This window comes from Saccostrea echinata, unplaced genomic scaffold (genome assembly GCF_033153115.1).
Source record: "Saccostrea echinata isolate AGI-Se365-2 ecotype Australia unplaced genomic scaffold, CSIRO_AGI_Sech_v1 ptg000063l, whole genome shotgun sequence".
NCBI classification, from domain to species: Eukaryota; Metazoa; Mollusca; class Bivalvia; order Ostreida; family Ostreidae; genus Saccostrea; species Saccostrea echinata.
In genome coordinates this window covers 451,253-471,340 of record NW_026889812.1, presented here as the reverse complement: position 1 = coordinate 471,340, position 20,088 = coordinate 451,253, and the positions used below count along the sequence as shown (strand labels likewise).

General features: G+C 33.4%; 2 protein-coding genes across 2 annotated transcripts; both read right to left on the bottom strand.

Moving 5' to 3' along the window:
- Positions 1-1,037: 1,037 nt before the first annotated feature.
- On the bottom strand, positions 1,038-12,989 carry LOC133175587 (tRNA (cytosine(72)-C(5))-methyltransferase NSUN6-like). The gene is made up of 10 exons (XM_061310705.1): positions 12,915-12,989; positions 11,948-12,088; positions 10,964-11,065; positions 10,448-10,541; positions 9,839-9,995; positions 9,359-9,560; positions 8,830-8,959; positions 6,973-7,133; positions 5,743-5,868; positions 1,038-1,224 (listed from the first exon to the last, which is right to left on the bottom strand). Exons 1-10 carry the CDS (start codon positions 12,987-12,989, stop codon positions 1,054-1,056), a joined length of 1,359 nt encoding a protein of 452 aa, XP_061166689.1. The 3' UTR covers positions 1,038-1,053.
- Positions 12,990-13,557: 568 nt separating this feature from the next.
- LOC133175572 (DNA repair protein complementing XP-A cells homolog) lies at positions 13,558-20,030 on the bottom strand. Its single transcript, XM_061310689.1, has 7 exons — positions 19,901-20,030; positions 17,224-17,350; positions 16,726-16,829; positions 15,840-15,945; positions 15,049-15,214; positions 14,506-14,623; positions 13,558-14,028 (listed from the first exon to the last, which is right to left on the bottom strand). The coding sequence occupies exons 1-7, from the start codon at positions 19,965-19,967 to the stop codon at positions 13,880-13,882; spliced, it is 837 nt and encodes a 278-aa protein (XP_061166673.1). The 5' UTR covers positions 19,968-20,030; the 3' UTR covers positions 13,558-13,879.
- Positions 20,031-20,088: the final 58 nt, after the last annotated feature.

Below are 20,088 nucleotides of genomic sequence, written 5' to 3'. Positions count from 1 at the left end.
ACTTCGTTTGGGGAACATAATAATGTTTACCTTTTACTTCCTCTATATAAATGTTGAAAAAGTACAAACTGAATGGCTCTCCTTCTCATCATTACAGCTCATTACGTTTTAATCTAACGTGCTTTTGTGAACTTATCTAATGCACATTTTGAAAGTAAATATATATTGCTACTAAACAAAGGCACAAACAAAAAAATGAATTATGCAATTTTATTGAATTTTTAATATTAAGAATTGATAATCTTAGTTGCTACCTTTTCTGCAAGAATGGCAGCCTTGCTGCAATTAGGCATCTCAAAACAAAAAGATTTCAGGGAGATTTTCTTTGGAATTCAAAAACGTTCTTGCTAGCGTGACTTCCACATACTATTTAATTTTATAAGTTTGTATGCTTTGAATAATGTCTGGTCTGTTTTATTTGACCCCATTTTTTAATAACGTATGTTCTAGTGCAACGGAAGTTACGAAAATACATTTCCCTATTGTGCTTTCCAAAACATCTTAGTTGAAATTTACGGTGAAATATGACTTTGGTAAATAAAAATATCCCTAAGGCTAAAAAAGACTTTTGGAAGACCCTCAAGCGGGAATCCTACTCAATTCCAAAGACATTCAGTAAAATCCTTATTTATAGCAAACCTAGTGATAATAAGGCTGTTATTTTCGCAAAAGGGGGAGCAACTAATTATCAGAAAAGAAAATTTCAATGATCATGAATGTGAAAACTATTAAAATTGTAGAATTCATTACATCTTGTGTTTGAGCCTTTGTTTAGTAGCAATATATTTATTTCCAAATTACGCGTTTAATTAGTTCAAAAAAGAATTTTAGGCTAAAATGTTTTTGAGTTGTATAGTAATTTATTTAAAGACATAATAATTATCCAAAAATGCATTCAAAGAAGAAAATAAAACAGTGCCGGATTCAACTACTGAGGAGTTTTAACCTGAGAGGCGAAGTATATGTACAAATTTCTCTCTTAGTTTATAATTATTTTTGTGAATTTTCATGACACAAATTTTGAAAAGACCAATTCAGAAACAACAACTTCTGTCAGCTTTTTATTTTGGTGAATTTTGCTATAAAAAATCCTATTGTGTCTTTATCATAAACTGCCATGTTATCACGTGACTCAACACACGATGGGTCAAACACCTGTAATAATTGTTGCAGATTCTTTGATAATCCTGAAAAACGTCTTCCAGGGGACCCTAGATTTGGAACCTGAAGTAAACATAAATATGTTGCTTTTAAAATGCATTTCAACCTAAAATTCTAGATGTTATCTATGGTTTATATACATACATCGTAACAAAGTGAAGTTCATATTTACAAACACGTCCTTGAATTCTGAGATATTATAATAGAAATTATAATTCCTATATACATTAAAGGATTTCTTTTTTTTTTTTACAAATACAATAATTTTCAAATTATTCCTTTTTATGAAAAAATGTGATTTTTTATTGGATTTTACTACATGTACCCAAGATACGGATGGATATATCATTTTGTGATATACAATGTATCATTTTATGACCTGTATGGATATATCATTTTATGATGTATATGGATATATCATTGTATCATCTTATGACTTGTATGGATATATCATTTCATGATACGTGTGGATGCATCATTTCAAATTTTCTATATTAACTCTTTATCAACACTGGCACAGAAAGGAAAATGTTACTTAGAAGTGGTAAAAGGTTCGAGGAAAAAATAAGTTAAAAATTCCATTTCTTCCTCTACATACTAGTACAGAAATGTCGGTCTTACTTTCAACTGACTCCAAGTATTATTGGATAGATAGATAGATAGATAGATAGATAGATAGATAGATAGATAGATGTAGATAGATTGTTGTTGTTTTACGTCTTGAGATTTTTCACTCATATAGAGACGTCAGAATATACCGAAGAGCTTCAAATTTAGACCTTTACTCGGCACTCAGGGCCATTGCGCAGTGAGAGTTCCTTATCGTGCCAAAGCCTATCGTGACACGGGAACTCGGTTTTTAAGGTTTCATCCGAAAGACCCGCGACATTCACTTCTTATGTCGGGCGCTTGGCGAAGAAACAGTCACTGCCTATGTTTAAGCCTTATGCCTAGGTCACATTTAAGCCGATGGTCGAGCGACCAAAAATTATCTCGTATCGTCGGCTGAAATAAATTGATCGGCCGACACTAGTATCGGGCGAGACAGAGTAGTCACATTCATTCCTAAGAACACCGATGCCTTAAAAAGTAAAAATATTTATAAGTCGGTTAGCCGTCGCCCGATCAACGTTCGCTAGACCTAGGTTTGTTTTTCACTGTCGTCCAACGTTTACGAAAACCCGATTCCTAAATGTCGACCGACCAACGACCGACTTTAAAAAAAAATCTGCTGATTGTCGGGCGATGATTGAAGGTTGGTCGACGGACTGTTAAAAACTGCTTCAAATGAAGTAATAGGCCATCGACGCAGAAAAAAATATAAATTGGTCCTACTGGCTCAAAATTGGTCGGCCGGCGAAAAAAAGGTCAAAATCGGGCAAGACAACGGCCGATGAACTGCCGACTGTCGCCCGAAGAATCCTATTTTTGCCTAAAAAAAACTGTCGGCCGTTGATCGTTTTTGGAAATGTGACTGGGGTTTAAGGTTTGACGGGGACGGCTAACAATAATCGTACCCGGGCCTCCCGATCACGAAGCGAACACTCTACCAGTAGACTACCGTGACCGGTATATTAGTATATAGTTATGTATTAAATTCATTCAATCATTAAATGAGGACTTTCTTTCCATCAAATTTTACTCGATGATTATTCTTAGTGTGTAAAAAATAATACATGACAGAAATTGTGTGCAAAGTTTAAAGGACTTCAAAATCAAAATAAATATTTTTCCCCAACACACCCAAGTCTATAAATATTACATGTATATGAGAAATTTTATATAAAAATGACATTTTGGATTTGTGAAATTTAAACACCAGTCTATTTCTGGAATAACTTTTTAGTTTGATGTAGCAATTTAAACTATCATTTTTCCGTATCAATAAGGTTATATATTCACAAGGAAATTGCGACTGTATCAAATTATTAACTTGTTCAATTTCGTATACTTGCAAATCCACACGAATTCAAGCAAAGTGTGTGTATTAATTGCTATTGTAAAACACTTCCTTAAGCAAATACTTCAAAAATGCACATTAAAGTTCATGTTTATAAATGTTACGATTTTACTGCCTGAGAGAAGAAGAAAAAAACTTTAGGCATAAGTTAAGCATTCCTAAATAATATCAATACTTATCTGGATTGAAAGTAAAATGTCTTAAAGAATCAATGTAGTTATTTTTGGCCATATGAGTTTTCAATTATTTTTTTTTTCTGATAAATTTTGGTCTTTTTTAAAAGGTTTTATTCGGAATCTTTCTACGAAATCTCCAAATTACAACATCTTTCAAATATATAGCATAGTAATTCACTTTCAAACCAGATAACCGTTCACGCAGCTCAGTCGGTAGAGCGCTCGCTCCGTGATCGGAAGGTCGTGAGTTCGAACCTCGGCCGCGACTGACCTAAGTCGATAAAAAAAGGTAGCAACTGTTCCTTCGTCATGCGCACGGCACTTTGGCCTTCGGATGAGACTTTAAAAATCGAGGCCCCGTGTCACGGCAGGGTTGGCACGATAAAGATCCCTCATTTCTCAATGGCCCCGAGTGCCGAGTAAAGGTCAAAATTTGAAGCCCTTCGCCCGTATATGGTGCCGTCTCTATGGGGCGTAAAACAACAATCAATCAATCAAACCAGATAATTATTGTACATGGTTTGCATTGGTTTCATTTTCAGTCATAATGAACCGTGAATGTATATACAACTGTACATAACTCCGATACGATATATCTATGTAGAATAGGTTCTTGAATTCTGCCATTCAAATCAATTATAATTACAAAGAATTTCATTCAATATAAGATATTCCTTCTAAGTACATTTCAGGAAAACTTAAACAGTATGTTACAATTTTCATAGAAAAGAGTTATGTATTTAATATTAAAGTTCATTTCTAAATCAAGAAAGTTTTAGAAGTTCAAACAGAAACGAAACTTGTTTAGAAATTTATGAAGTTCGTTTAATAAATGAGATAAAGAATTTATCTCATGAACTTCAAGAAATAACCTCACTGAAAACACTGTTGCTTTTCCTTTTCATCGTTTTTTACTTAGTTTAAAATGATTACTATGGTGTACCTGGTTTAAGAAAGATATTACTGGGGTAATTGGTCATATCCATGGAAGATTTTGTGTGCATTTAGTATATTCAAAACCTTTTTTTTCTTCAACACATAGCTACCAGAGGTAATCAATTTTCCCTTAAATATGTCTGAAAATATGCCAGATATATAAATGTGACTTTTTGGACTTGTAACATTTGGACTCTAGTTTATTCCAGAATTAATTTTTTCCTTTGATGTGGCACTTTAAACTTTCATATTTTTTTCGTATCAGCATGGTTATACCTTTACCAGGAAATTGTGAATGTGTCAAGTTATTAAGTGAATATGTTCAGTTCCATCAACAGTATATTCAGAGTAGTTCATTAAATCAATCCTAGCAAAGCTGTATCTTAATTGCTTTAGTAAAACATTTCCCTATTCAAATACTTCAAAAATGTGCCTCAAAGTTCATGCTGTTGAATTTTAAAATACCGGTATTTATACTCCTTTACCACTAACTGTTAAAAGTTTTTTTTTTTCTGGCTGAGAGAAAAAAAGGACAATAATTACTTAGAGGTACTGTGAGCACTGAGATTACAAAATAATACCCCCACTCCCATACGAGTATAGTGGCAAAGTTTGTGTTTTGTTATGGGAAACCCAAAATATTTCTCCAATCAAAAACCTAAAATAAGTGCACAATGGTATTATGTAATATGAATCTGTGAAAATCTCATTAAATTTCATTGTGGTTATAGGATTTGTGGATAAGGGATGGCTACCCCAAATGACTTGTTCCTCACATACTCTGTTACACATAAATCTTCTTGTTATGTATTAAGCTCAAAATAAATTCTGATAGGACTTATTTTAAATATGAGAGATTGGCTCATATGAGCTAAATGGAATGAGCTCATTTATGCTGTGAGAATAACTTTATCACAATTTATTATTTTTAGATCAATTCATTTGAGCTAAATGATAAGCTTACTTGAGCTCTAAGAAAAAAACTTACCAGATCTTTAATGGAGTGGCTTACTTATCTTAAACTGAAACAACTTACTTTATTTATTATTCTATTTAAGTATATCAAAAATTGTAAAAAAAAAAAAAAAAGAAATAAAATCAAGTCCACTTAACGGAGGTTTAAGGGAGCCTTGAGCAATCAGTGAGAAATATGCTGACTTGAGATTGAGGAACAAGCTTGGCAAAGCTGTGAGATAGACTTACTTGAGCTGAGTGCTACATTTATCTGAGCTGTGAGACAGACTTATCTGAGTTGTGAGTCAGACTTACAAGTTGTGAGAAAAACTTACCTGACCTGTGAGATATACTTGCCTGAGCTCTGAGAAAGACTTACCCGAGCTGTGAGATATACAAACCTGAACTGTGAGATATATTTGCCTGAGCTCTTAGATATACTCACATGAGCTGTAAGATAGACCTACCCAAGCTGTGAGATAGACCCACCCAAGCTGTGCGATAAACTTACCCAAGCTTTGAGATAGACCTACCCAAGCTGTGAGATAGACTTACCTGAGCTGTGAGCTGTAAGTCTGGGAAGTTTTCTAACACCCACACAACTTGTTTTTCATTCTCCTCCAGTGTAATTGTACAGGTACTGTAAACAAGTACTCCGCCGGGTCGTAGAAGCTGGACAGCCTTAAAGTACATAACAGGGGGTGGAATTTTTCCTAAACATTTATTGGTCCAAGGACTACTTATTGAAAGATAAAAATTCATGGATATTCCACATTTTCTCAGGCAATTGTCAGTGTCAGTGCATTGCTTGTATTCTTTGTTATTACATCCTAGGTTCAAACACCTAACTGATAAAGATACAAATTCTATAATATCAGATTTATTTATAGGCAGGGTCAAAACACAGTTAAGCCATACCAAATGAGACAGTAAAACAGTATTAAGGAGGCTGGGGGGTCAACAAATTAACCACAAATTAACCACCAGATTTAACTTAATTTTTTAGATATGATATCTTAAGCTGTTTACTATCATTTGGCAAAGAAAAATTTCAAAAATTTTAGTTTTAAAATTTGATCATTTTCTATATCTTCATATGGAGCTCTTCTTCTAAAGGAGATCAATATAGTCTAAAAATGGCCACAACCCCCCAGCCTCTTTCAATCTTGCAAACAAATTCAAAATTTGTATAAACATATATTTCTCTTTTACTATATAAATCTTCATAATTCCTTAAGGACATACGTAATGTAGTTTGAACTTTATTGTGTTTTTTCCTGGAGTTGAAGAGTTCCAATACTTGAAGGAACTGTTTGCTACATTTTTATGTCTAAATATGCTGTTGTACACTTCTTCTAAAACAAGTTTGGATAAACAAAACACCAAGAATATATGCTTAGTAATTTTTGTATATTTTTCTTTAAATTATACAAGAAATTTCATTAACTGATATCTTTTCGAAACCCCTGGTAATGCATGCTGATTTTTTGTCTATGAACATCTGATGCCACTATAATCTTAAATTCAGAATATCTTGAAAAATTATCAGTAGGTAAGGTACGTTGCGTATGTCCTTAAGTAAGTGGTATGTAAAATTTCAGTAGCCCCGCAGGGCAAACTTGATGACTTGTTTAGTAGCCTAACCTCAATTTTCAGTTGTTTCAGGCAAGTGGGCTACTGTTAGTGTTGAATCCTGATTAATACTACCTTGTGTATGAATTTTCTTTCATATCTCAAGTACAAATTGAGTGAGTTCACATTGATGTGGTTTAATTATAATACTACCTTACGTATGAATTTTCTCTGGTATCCCGAGTACGATTTGAGCGAGTTCAGAGTGATGTGGTTTTTGAGTGATGGTCTCTGACCAAGGGCACTGCAGGGGACGTCCAACAAAATACGGTCAAAATATTCTGCTGGGAATTCTGGGAAGTTCAGGTTGCCACCTGCAATAATAAGGGAAGTAATAAAATGATTGTGTACTTTACAAGAGTAAAGGCATCATACATGATGACAGAGTCTCTCTATGAAAGATATACATGTACATGTACTGTATGTAGTTTAAATAAATATTAATTTAGGTTTTAATTTCATGGTTGAAGGTTTCCCAAAAAATCCATGAGAATTGCCCCCCCCCCCCAAAAAAAAAATATATATATACATGCATATGTATATGTTATAATTCTACAGTTATAAGCAACCTATCTACATAATCTTCTTGCATTTTTCTTTTTGTTCATAAAAATGTTTCATTCTGCAAAAAAAATTGTGGAGTACATTTCTTAAAATTTGACCTATTTCTTTTATGCTTGATCTCTAAATTAACCATTACAGTGGTATGTGCTAGAATAGATAATCTAGCTATCTTGAACAGACCACTCAACTACCTACCATGTGTCAGAGTTTGCTTACAAAAAAATTAATTTTCTGGACAGTTAGCCAAAGTTAAATGAAAAGGTATCTGAAAATAATAATTTAATTCCCTAAAATAGGGAAAATAACATCTGCAACTTAGGAAAGTATTTCATTTGATGTAAAAAGTAACAAAAACAGCCATCTTTGATTTGATATTTAGCATCAAATATTTCCCTGAATTTCCCTATGTAATGGATAGGCTTACTTAAATATTAACCCTATCTTTCCCTATGTACCAGTAATGGCCAGGCTTACTCAAATATTAACCCTATCTTTCCCTATGTACCAGTAATGGCCAGGCTTACTCAAATATTAACCCTATCTTTCCCTATGTACCAGTAATGGCCAGGCTTGCTCAAATATTAACCCTATCTTTCCCTATGTACCAGTAATGGCCAGGCTTATACTCAAATATTAACCCTATCTTTCCCTATGTACCAGTAATGGCCAGGCTTACTCAAATATTAACCCTATCTTTCCCTATGTACCAGTAATGGCCAGGCTTACTCAAATATTAACCCTATCTTTCCCTATGTACCAGTAATGGCCAGGCTTGCTCAAATATTAACCCTATCTTTCCCTATGTACCAGTAATAGCCAGGCTTACTCAAATATTAACCCTATCTTTCCCTATGTACCAGTAATGGCCTGGCTTGCTCAAATATTTACAACAGCTTACACTTCATTCAAGATTTCAGCTCTACATAGATCTATGTACTAGCTGCTACAATCTTGACTTTCATCAAACATAAAAGTTTCTATTTCTTTACGTATACATCCCAAATCAAAATTGTAAACAAATAGCAATACATGTACATTGTACAAGCAAATCAATAAAACATATCAAGGAAGCCAGAGAATTGCCTTCCATGTTTAATCTTCAGCAACATAAAAATACATCGTCCTATATATTTTTTTTCTTGGCTACTGTAGATTCCTAAATATACGTGATGAATTATCGTGCAATTTTGTGAGAAGCACCACTCACAAAATAAAATTACTCACTTTTATTTTTAAGGAGCTAAACTCCATGTAAAAATTCTAGTATAAACATACACTCATGAATTATTGTTCTTGCCATTTGGTGTCAAAGGGCCATTGCACGATATTAAGTAGTCGCGTAAAGTAAGGAATCTACAGTATTTTTTAAGTAGGGCTTTTTTTCCTAAATTCTAGAAATACATATAAGAGCAAAGCTGTAGATTGCACACAACACAGAAACATTACCAGCGGGAACTACAGAGATCCTCAGTGCATCGCAGGCGTAACACGTCACACATGTCAGGCCCCACTTCTCTAGGTTAGACCTGATCTTATCCACCTTGTGATCTGACCGGTCAATAGCTATCACCTCTCCCTATACATAAAGGTAAGCAACAGTTGTAGCAACATCATTTACAAACTTGTCTCCATAACTTTGTTAATACTTTTATCACAAATGTTTCAAAATATGATTATCCTTTAACTCTTAACCATTTTTTATCATTATCAAGGATGAAATCATTCCTGGTATAGTTCAAGTTATAGATATAGCCAAGATTGACAGACATAAAATTTTTAAGCCACAATAAACCAGATGAATGGACCAAATACAAAATTTTCATAGAGTCGAACTCTATCATCAAGTTTAAGTAGTCAAAATATCTAAATTCAAAGATTTGGAAGGAGGGAAGGGGGATAATAATCATTCTGACGTTCACCAAACACATCAACTTTTGAAATACATGTGTATGCACGTAAAAATTACATACAGAACCTTGTTTTTCATTTTGCTGGCAATGTGAGTTGTCTTCCCTCCTGGTGCTGCACACATATCCAGAATTCTCTCCCCTGGCTGTGGGTCAAGGACATGTGTACATATGATAGAGGGCAAGTTCTGGGCCAGAATCAGGTCAGGTCGAAGGTCACTGAGACATGGGGCCTCATACAGAGGCTCTGACATTAAAATTCCAACTCCACTGTAATAAATATTAACATTTATAATAAACATACTTTTCCTAAAAACAATCAATGTACACTCTTTATTTACTTTATCCCACAGGTTTATAGTGATTTCAAAGATATAATATTCAATATTTCCAAAATTATGGTGTTATTTGAGTCATTTTTAAACAAGATATTTAAGGTAGATAACTCTTCACACCACAATTAAAAATTATAAAAAACTTAAATTTCTCACTATAGAGCAAAACTGACCTAGATTTTCAATCTACTGAGATTTATGATTAATATGTACCTCGGAGTTGGTTTGGTTTTGAATATGTCATCTCTACTGAGCTGTGCCACACCATTTCCTACATGGAACCTGGATCCACCTAGGGGCTGCATGTCACCTTTCAGATATTTCCCTTCGAGATCAATATACACAGAAACCATGTCACCTGACATCATGTCTATCAAAAAATAAAATAAATTGTTCATAAGAAAGGATCACTTACATTTTTTTTATTCATTCAAATATATATTTCTGGGAATATTAGAAATTATCATATGTCTATGAAGAATATCCGCATATGGATACAGTCAAATATCATATCTAGAACTTCATGGCATCAAAAATAAACTTTGAGGTATCCAAAGATTCGAGATAACAAGGCTAAAAATCATAAAGAAAAACTTGTTGGGAGTAACAAATCACATCGATATATCCCTGCTATTTAAGATATCAGTGTTTGGGATACCAAAGTTCAACTGTAGTATTTTATCTGTACGTTTCCCCTTGACCCCTTAACAAATTCCTCCCCCCACCCTCTGCCCCCTTCTACACCTACTGTTCACATCCCCCCTTTGCCTCCTCCCCTTCCCCTCCCATTCTTCATATTACCCCTCACCATTTATATCTTACTTGCAGGTGCCCCAATTATTCCTTGAACAAATATGTCTGCTCCCCGCAACACAGCCATTCCACATCTGTGATCGATGACCACCTCCTTCTCCATCTGAAAACAATATGGACAACTGAAAGTTTTATCTGTAATTTTGTTTTGGACATTCTTAGATTAGCTCTGGGTAGCAGCATAATTTCACTTGGTAATTTAAGCCTCCCTGTTACATTAAAGTCACAGATCAGGTTCAATTTCTATAACAGACCAAAAAAGAAAATTCTGCTGCTCATCACTAACTGCAGAGATTTTTTTCATTGTTCAGATAAATAGATTTTGAGAGCTCTTAAAACAGGGATGTGTATTTCAATTCTTACAACTAAAGTGTTTATTATCTGACAAAAATACCATGATACATTATTTTCTACTTAGTCTAAGCCGACTCCAAGAATAAAATGGCCACTAGGTCCCTAACCGGATTTTTGATTTATAAAATGGGGACTTATCAAAATGGTTGACTTCAGTTTTGAGAAATTTACCTCTTTTATCTGCAGTGGTCCTCGATTTTCTATGACAAGTACATCCTCAAGGGATGGGTGGAGAAATATTTGGGGTGGATCCCAGTTTCTGCTTTTATAAATCTTCAAAAAAGAATAATGAAATTTGATTTACTTGAACTTGTAATGCTAATTTTGATGTGAAAATTTCAATTAATGGTTGTGCAAGGTGTTTCAAGATATTGATATACAATTAATGAAATTACAGTTTTCGGTCTGAAGATTTGGGGTAATTTGATCATGTTAAACAAGTATTTCCTCTTTTAACTTAGAAGGTAAAGGCTATGCTATTTACCAACATCCTTCTAGGAAATTTTTGTAAGGAAGGAAAAATCAACCCAGTTAATCATCACAAACAAGTATTACTTCATTTCCTTACACAAGTATAAACATTCAACACGTTTTTTGTTGTTGTTGTTTTTTGTTTTCCTTATTTATACCTTTTTCCCATGAATATACTTGCATTTCATTTTTTTATGCTATACAAACATTACTTCACAGTGATATAATATTAAATTGCATTGATAACCTGATAAAAACCAATTATAAGATGACAATAATGTATGAAGTCCTTAAAGAAAGTGAATTAATATTTCTTTTCTTTTTTCTTTCTTTTTTTTTTTGCATTGCACTACTAGGTAGATGTCAGAATTTCATTTAAAAAATGTGTAGTAAAAAATAACATCTATTGCTTAAATATCTGAATGATGAACACCTCATCCAACTGATTTACTACAATGCAATCACTCAGTGCTTAATTTTTAAGAGCAAAGATGGCTTGGAACAAATGAATTTGTACAAAAATTGCCATATACATGTTGCAATGGAATATTATGGAAGAAAGAAGCCACAGAGGAAAGCTGGTTTACAATAAGTTTAGATCCATACATATAAGCATAAAATGATTTATTTGACGTATCACCATTGTACTAGTTGATGTGTAATTAGGATGAAGACTGTTTGTACCATTGTGAGTTCTTCATTTATAATTGCCTTTATTTCCTGACTGCTGAGTTTTAACGTATTCACTCTCAGTGTGGTGTACAGCGGTGGTGAAGCCAGTACCTCCAACAGTCGCCTAAAGGACAGTCTGCATTTGTCTCCTTCCTTGTAAATCATAAAACTTGGAATTATATTTATTAAATTTAAAAGTTCTGTGATGCATATGGTGAAATATAATTTAAACCTATTGTCATTGATATCTAAAATAGTGAAGTCAGTAAGATATCTGTTTATATGGACATCTGAATCAGTTATAAATTATACACGACTCACAGTTAGTGAATCAATGTCTGCCAACTATCCAGGCAGTGCCCCCCCCCCCCCCCCCCCATAATTTAGCTGATATATAGTCTACTATAGAAAACATACCTACTTTATGCTTGTGCCCCCTCAATAATGTCCAAAGACCTTTTTATTTTTTGCTTTTCAAGGAATTTTTGCTTGGTAGTGCCCTCCCCCAAATGAAATTGCTTCCTATTTGCCTGCTGTGACACTATTACTTTGGACTTTTGACACATGAGATATTTATAACTTGGTTCTTGGTTTAACTGACTGAATGATAAAAAAAAACCCCACATAATACACAGTCTTGCAGATATCGACATTAATGTACAGGTATGCATTTAATATTACATGAATGCTACCAAGCAGAAGAGGACCCCCATACACCCACATCCTTATCTCCATGCAACGGGCCCATGTGCGGAGTTGGATCGAGAAGTCCACACCCTATCCCCACCCTCTCTCAGTTAAAATGTTCTCTGTAGCTATTGATGTGGACCCCCCCCCCCCCCGGGAAAAAATTCTGGATCAGCGCCTGGAGCATGAACTCCAAATGAAGTCTTCTTTGTTCTAATGATCTTTAATTACAGAAAAATGTGTAGGATTTCACTTGTTTTTGTGCCATATAGTCTGCTCAATCGAGATTCACCTCGGTTTCAGCTAGAAATGTAGCTTCTAAATAACTTTTAACGTCCTCCCTTAGTTCGACCTGAGGCTTCTCCATACTTAAACTGGCTTTAAACAGACATCTAATAAACAAATTTCGCTAAATTATTAGTAATAGAGTCCTCTCATCATCACACGTGTATCACGTTTTGGTCTGTTTAGAATATTCAGGACATCGATCCCGAGCTAAATTCACATGCATAAAATTTTAAAGTAGTATATCATTTGAATATTAATTGATGATATTTAGATTTTATGCAATAAGTTAAATATTTGTTATAACTACATAAAATAAACAAGAGCTTTCAAGACATAATGACTCTAATCACTTGTTTTCTGTTGTGAAAAAAAAAAAAAAAATCTGACAGATCTAGAATTAATATTATAATACCTAATTAATTTATATAATAATAAAATGCTTCCTTGTCTTCATTTATTGAAAATACTAAATATCTCAGTATACAAATAAAAATTCTATACAAAAATATAAATAAATATCAAGTGCATTGTATCAGATATAATTGCAAATCAATGTCATAGAATTCTTAATATCGAAATTCTATGTTAACTTTACCTATAAGTCTGAATTAATACACAATGAAAATTCTATTTCATTTATGTAACTTATTTGACAATCATCCTTGCAAGAGATTCTGTGATATTTGTAACATATCACAAGCAAAAATTAGAGAGTTTTAATGCTCAATTCTCTAGCTATGACAATTTCTACAGCAATTTATCATAATTTATTTATAAGTCTTTTAGTATGTATCCTGTTGACAATTGCACAGAAAAGAACTGTACACCTGAGCTCAAAAAACAATTACTTCTTCCTTGATCACATCTGAGATGAAAACAAATACACAAATCAATAAATAATTCAAGTAAAAGTCCACACTGCATTGTGTTGTCACATTCAGTCAGTTTGTCCCACATGTTCATTTTATCTCACATTTTCTCATACGTTCTAACATGGCCACATTCACAGGAGACACTGTACATATCGGATTCCTCGTCGTACGACTCAGGGCCATACTTGTGCTCATGTGGTCCCGAGTTCACCTTAACTAAACTACTTCTGACAGCCAGTCGTAATTCTGCAATAAATAAATAAATAAATAAATAAATAAATAAATAAATAAATAAATAAATAAATAAATGAATAAATGAATGAATGAATAAATGAATGAATGAATGAATGAATATTAAATGAATGAATGAATGATTTATTTTAATTGGTCACATTTTCATGGTTAGAGGAAAAAAATATTGGTTCATAGGGATAACATTTTGTGGTTGAAGACATAAACATTATATACTCTAGTTTAAAATTAAATGTCTCAAGGTGGAGTTAGATTTGTGGGCCTCTTCATACCACAAAAAACAAGGAAAAATTAAACGTCAACAAAAATTAAATTTCTCAGATAAATAAATATTGCTTATTAATAATGTTGCATTATTAATAAAAGCGGTATTCTTCTGGTGATTTACTCCTGAAGGAAGTAAAACTTTCAAAATAAACATGATTTCAGTTTTTGCAGCATCTCATTACAATTCTTTGTTTTAACACTGACCTTTGACTTTCTTGTCAAACTTTTTTCGTTTTGCTGTTTCCCTTTTTGAGGACCTCTCATCATGTGCTTTCTCTAGTCCCTCTTCTGACCCCCATACCTCCATAGCACGGTCATATACCTAATCAAGACAAGTAACTTTAGCTACGTTGAACATTTATGTACCGGTACATGTGTAAAGGGAGACAACTCCCTATTATCAATAAAAGGTGAATCAATTTATTAATAAGTTACTCAAGTATAATATGTAAAATAGTTTATTAATATCTTGCATAAATGTTATCTGAGGTTTAAAATCTAGAAAAACCAAAATATATATATATATATATATATATATATATATATATATATATATATATATATATATATATATATATATATATATATATATATATATATATATATATATATATATATATATATTTTCACATTAATTATATGGATTTATGAAGCTTAAACCAGCAAAAAAAAAAAAAAAATTACAGAAATTCATTCAATGAAGCTGTAAAATTTCATGAGTTGGGGGGAAATGGATAACATGCAGACCTGAGGTTCATAGTATAGCTTCATGTCTCCCCAGCGAGGGTTCCTGGGATTTTTGCGGATGATGAATTTGAGGGGTGGATCTCGAATTTCTAGATCTGAATCTTTTAGGAGGTATCTGTCCTTGGCTTCTGTTTTTGTCACCAGAGGATGTTTCTCTGTGTCATCTCTACAATAGGATTTAATATTGGTATAATTCAAAAAGACATTCCATAAAATCAAAGTTTTATTAATTTATAAGTCATAGGGTTTCTCTATCATATATATACTGAATAATCATTTGATTCCAGATACATTGTGATAAGCTTTACACAATTTTCAAAACTTGTTTCTGTCTGGTATCTCCTGTAGTGTAATCTGCAACCAAATCTCTGGAAAAAAAAACTGCCAAGAGCTGACGTTTTGAAAATACTGAGCTACATATACTAATTTGTGGATGCGGTCATCTTTGAAATTCTGCTGTTGAAACTGAATGTATTTCTGCATGAAAAATACTGTGTACTGTAGACTCCTTATCTATTATCGCAAAATGGTTCTTCAACATCAAATCGCAAGAACAATAATTTGTAAGTGGATAGTTTTTACATGGAGATTTTACATGGATTTAAGCACCATAAAAATAAAAGTGAGTAATTTTTTTCAGAAGTGGTGTTTCTGGCAAAATTACGTGATTAGTTAATTTCTCACGTATATTTGGGAATCTACAGTATTGAGAAAAGTTTAATATTTCTAATCTATTCCACCGATTTGAAAGAGACTTTTTTTAATTCTACATGTATGTCATGGCTACTAACTTGCAGACATCACACACATTAGCATTGTAGGTTGTCAACAGCCAAGAGTCCATGAATTCTTTTCCGCAATCATCACAAAGCAGTGCATCAGACTCCAAAACAGGACCTATATTAATATAAGGATAAAGCTGGAATATTAAGGTTCATCTATACTCTGATAAGAGAGATAACTCTTAATGACATAAATGTCTATTATTCCTTTAAAAATTTGTCAAGTTGAAATGTCTTTTTTATTTAATTTTGCCCTGCAAGCTATGGTATAATTGTTTGTATTTTACTTGTGAAAAATATTTCTTTCAGAAAATCATAAAAATTACAGCAACAATTTATATGAATGAGCAGAGGGTTTATGAACCTTAAAACAGTCCGAGAAAAGAGGACTTACAAGGTCAACTGGAATCAAAAATGAAACAAAGCTCAAATCTAAAATATTCCCACAATATAAGGCACATATTTCCCAAACTTTGGAATTTCCAAATTTAAAAGTCTTAGTTGGATCATTTTTTTTTTTTTTTTTTGGAAAATTCATGGACTACAAAACAAACTTGCATGACAAGAATACTGTGTTATTTTTCTACAGTTTTATTAATTTACTATCATAAGCCTATGAAATATCAATGAGGTGAAATAAATGAGGTAAAATTAGCTTGGAACAATAGTTCACTAATGAAAACAACCTAAGGTAGTGACTATAAATGTGAGCAAGTTGAAACAGTTTTTTGGAGGGGGGAGGGGGGTGTCAGAGTCAAACAACCTGTCCAATAAAAAAAATCAAAACTGTAATTGAAAAAAAATCCAAGAAAGTTAGAGAGAAATTACAAGTATACTAGAGTTCATACTTAACCTTGAACTCATAAAATAAATTTACTTGACCTTGACACCTTACCTAGTGGGTGTTTGACCTCTGCCTTTTTTGCCTTTTCTTCTTCTTCCTCCTCTTCTTCCAGGAAGAATCCTGCCCCAGTATCGATGGTGCGTGTCACCTTCTGTCTACAGCAGATAAGTTAAATGCTCATGTGTGTTTCTGTGTGTACAAACTCTTAAACAGTCAGACAGTATACCAAACACTAACAAGTCAATATGATAGACATTTAAAAGTAATTTGACTTTTCTGACATGTTGTATCCTAAGGTTTCAACTGTTGTATCTTGAACTCTTGGAAATTTCAAAGCTCTCTTTCATTTTCACCAAATCTGAGATACTATGTACCAGTATATCAAGTTTGTCTGATTCCTTTTTCTAGCTTATAACTGATGAAAGTTTGGAATCCTTTCAAATCATTTACAGATTTTCTCTGCATGTGTTTACTTTGACTCTGGACCTGTGTAAGGATTTTAGCTAGTCTGGACAGACTGAGAAGTAAAGCCTATTTAAGAGTGCTTACTTTGAGTCTATGGCAGTGTAAGGCTTTTTAGCTAGCCTGGACTGCCTAAGGAGTAAAGCCTTTTGACGATTTCGCTCAACTCTTGCTTTCTGTGCTGCTGAAAATTTTCTCTCTTCTTCTTCATCAGCTGTAAGCATAACAAAAAATAAAGAAAACCAGTGTTTACTAGAAGAAAGTAGCAGGATTCAAATCCCAACCCCTTGAATACTTAGACAGATGGTTTAAAAACTGAGCTATCTGGTCATGCCCGACAGCCACACAACTAAGTAACTCAGTTCTTAGGCAAACCAACCTGCATGACTACGAAAATAGTGACACACTTGGTCCATGGTTTGAATCCTGGCCTGGTATCTATACTTATAAATTAATAAATTTTGCAAATAAACTCCGAAACGGGTGCACCAGAGTTCTTACTTACTCCTCTAAGAATACACACGATACAAGATGATGTCCGTAAACTATATTTAGATTTCACTTGCATTGTAAGTATCGTACATTAAATTAAAAGTCTACTTTTATTTTCTATAAACAGCCATGAAATAGCAAAAACGTGAGTACGGTGGCGTTTCCGGTTGGCGGATCAAAGTTACTGTCAATTTTTAAAGAAACTGACAACAAGCAATTGTTTATTTATTTCCTTGAACGTCATTACTGAATTATTCAATCAAAACTTGATTTAAATGATATAAAAGAAATAAGTTGTGATAACCGATTAAAAAGGGAAATGTGCAAGTTATTTTCGTCATTCACCGATCGTAATATTGACGGAAGCTTCTGGAACATCATATAGCATCGAGCCTGATGTTAAAAAGAAAAAAAATAGCTTTTGTGTGAATGGTCATTGAAATAATGGTAAATCATTGATAACACTGTAAGTTGTGAATATATTTATATATCGAAAGACTAGATCTATTACATATATGTAGTAGGTTTTCCTAATAAATTTATCGGTAAAATTTGTATATATTCCTCACTGAAAGCATCGTGGCAACGAACCCTAAGTATAATTTGTACTTCGTAATAAACTTGCTTACATGAAAAGAGAATATCAATGAATAAGGCATTATTCAAGTACAATTATGCTGTATAATTTTGTGCTTTAATTTATACATTTCAGTTTTTTTCTGAATACAGTCTTTTGTATCAAATACTCGGCCTATTCCAGTGGCTGATCCAGGAATCTTGAAAAAGGGGAGGGGGCAACCAGTTTGGGGTTGGGGTAGGGGCCCACGGACACACCAAAAAAAAAAAGATTTATTAAATTTTATGTATATTTTGGACACAAAACGGGAGGGGGGTTGGACCTCCCTCTAAATCCGCCAGTGTATTCATAGGGCGTTGAATAAAAGCTAATTTTTACACAGGTACTTTTAGGTCTTGGATTATAAATATGTATACATTTATACCTTATTGAAATGTAAAAAAAAAAAAAAAAAGAGAGAGAGAGGTAAGGTACAGTTTTTACATATCAGTAAGGTACATACATATTCATAAACCAAGACCCAAGTACCTGTGAATTTTTACCAAAAAAAATCTTTCTCAGTAAAATGTGCATATTCACTGCTTTTATTCATGACGGAAATGAAATAAGAGCATTTGAAGTACAATATCCATAACATAGTACATTGTATACAACAGGTTTCACAATAAACGTCAATAAATGATTTTGTTATTTAAGTTTTACGGGGGGGGGGGGGGGGGGGGGGGGTTGGAGACATACTTCTACTTCATGCGGGATTTTGAACAAAGTATTTCTTCCTGCTATAAGCCTGTAGGCTGTCAGTAGAAACTACAATATATATATTATTAGATTTTTTTCTGTCGGTAGTGGTATAAATTCAATTCCCCGCGCTTGCGCGGGATTTCATCTAGTATATGATATAATTGAGCTTTCCCCTTTTTAGCTGTAACATATGGTGGTATATACGATGGCCGATAGCAGCCATCAATTTACACTAATGTTATGTGTGTAACGTGTACTACAACATTTTCATTGAAAACTCCCTGACACGTTACACCTAAAAGTAAAAGTGTACAAAGAGGCAACACAAAGAAACGCTGATTCTGTTTTGATACTTGATACCACTTTAATTTAGATATAGAGTATACATGAAACTTTTCCTGACACTTTACACACAGAACATTGGTGTAGAGTGTGCATGGAATTTTGCAATGACACTTTACACTTTATATATTCACTTTTACTTTTAGGTGTAACGTGTCAGGAAGTTTTCAGTGAAAATATTGTACATTACATACAGTGCGCAGTGTAGGCTGCTGTTGGCCATCGTAGGTACTTGAGCAATATGACTGGTGATAAACTTTTTAAGGATGATCCTTGGTTAGTGTCTTCCATATAGAAGACTGAGAAGAATCTTCATCTCAGGACGGACCCTTTTCTCATTAGAGAAATGGACAGGCATAGCCCACATAGCTACATGGACGTTATGGCTATGCTTGTCCACTTCTCTGCAAGAATAGACAGATCATTATTTTAAGAACAGACTATTCCATTGGGCAAAGACATTTGAAAGAGGAAAAATGTGATGGTCATTGCTTTGCAGAGTACACTCTTGTACATAGATTATTGCTATTTATCGACTGGGTTGTTTGATTGTTCAGTTGCTTTTTAATTAGATAAATATAAATCAGAATCAAAGTTTTCGTGAAATTACACCTGTATTTGCTTTATCGTCAGTTTCGTCAAAAGCTGAAGAGGGTCCTGATCCTAATACATCTGACATGATTGCACATCAACACATGCAGTCATGCTATCGTACTTTCTTTTCGGGAAATGCTGCGCAATCTCGATCCCGATTTTAAATGCAAAAAATAAGAAGAAAAATTGTAAATATCAAGTAATCT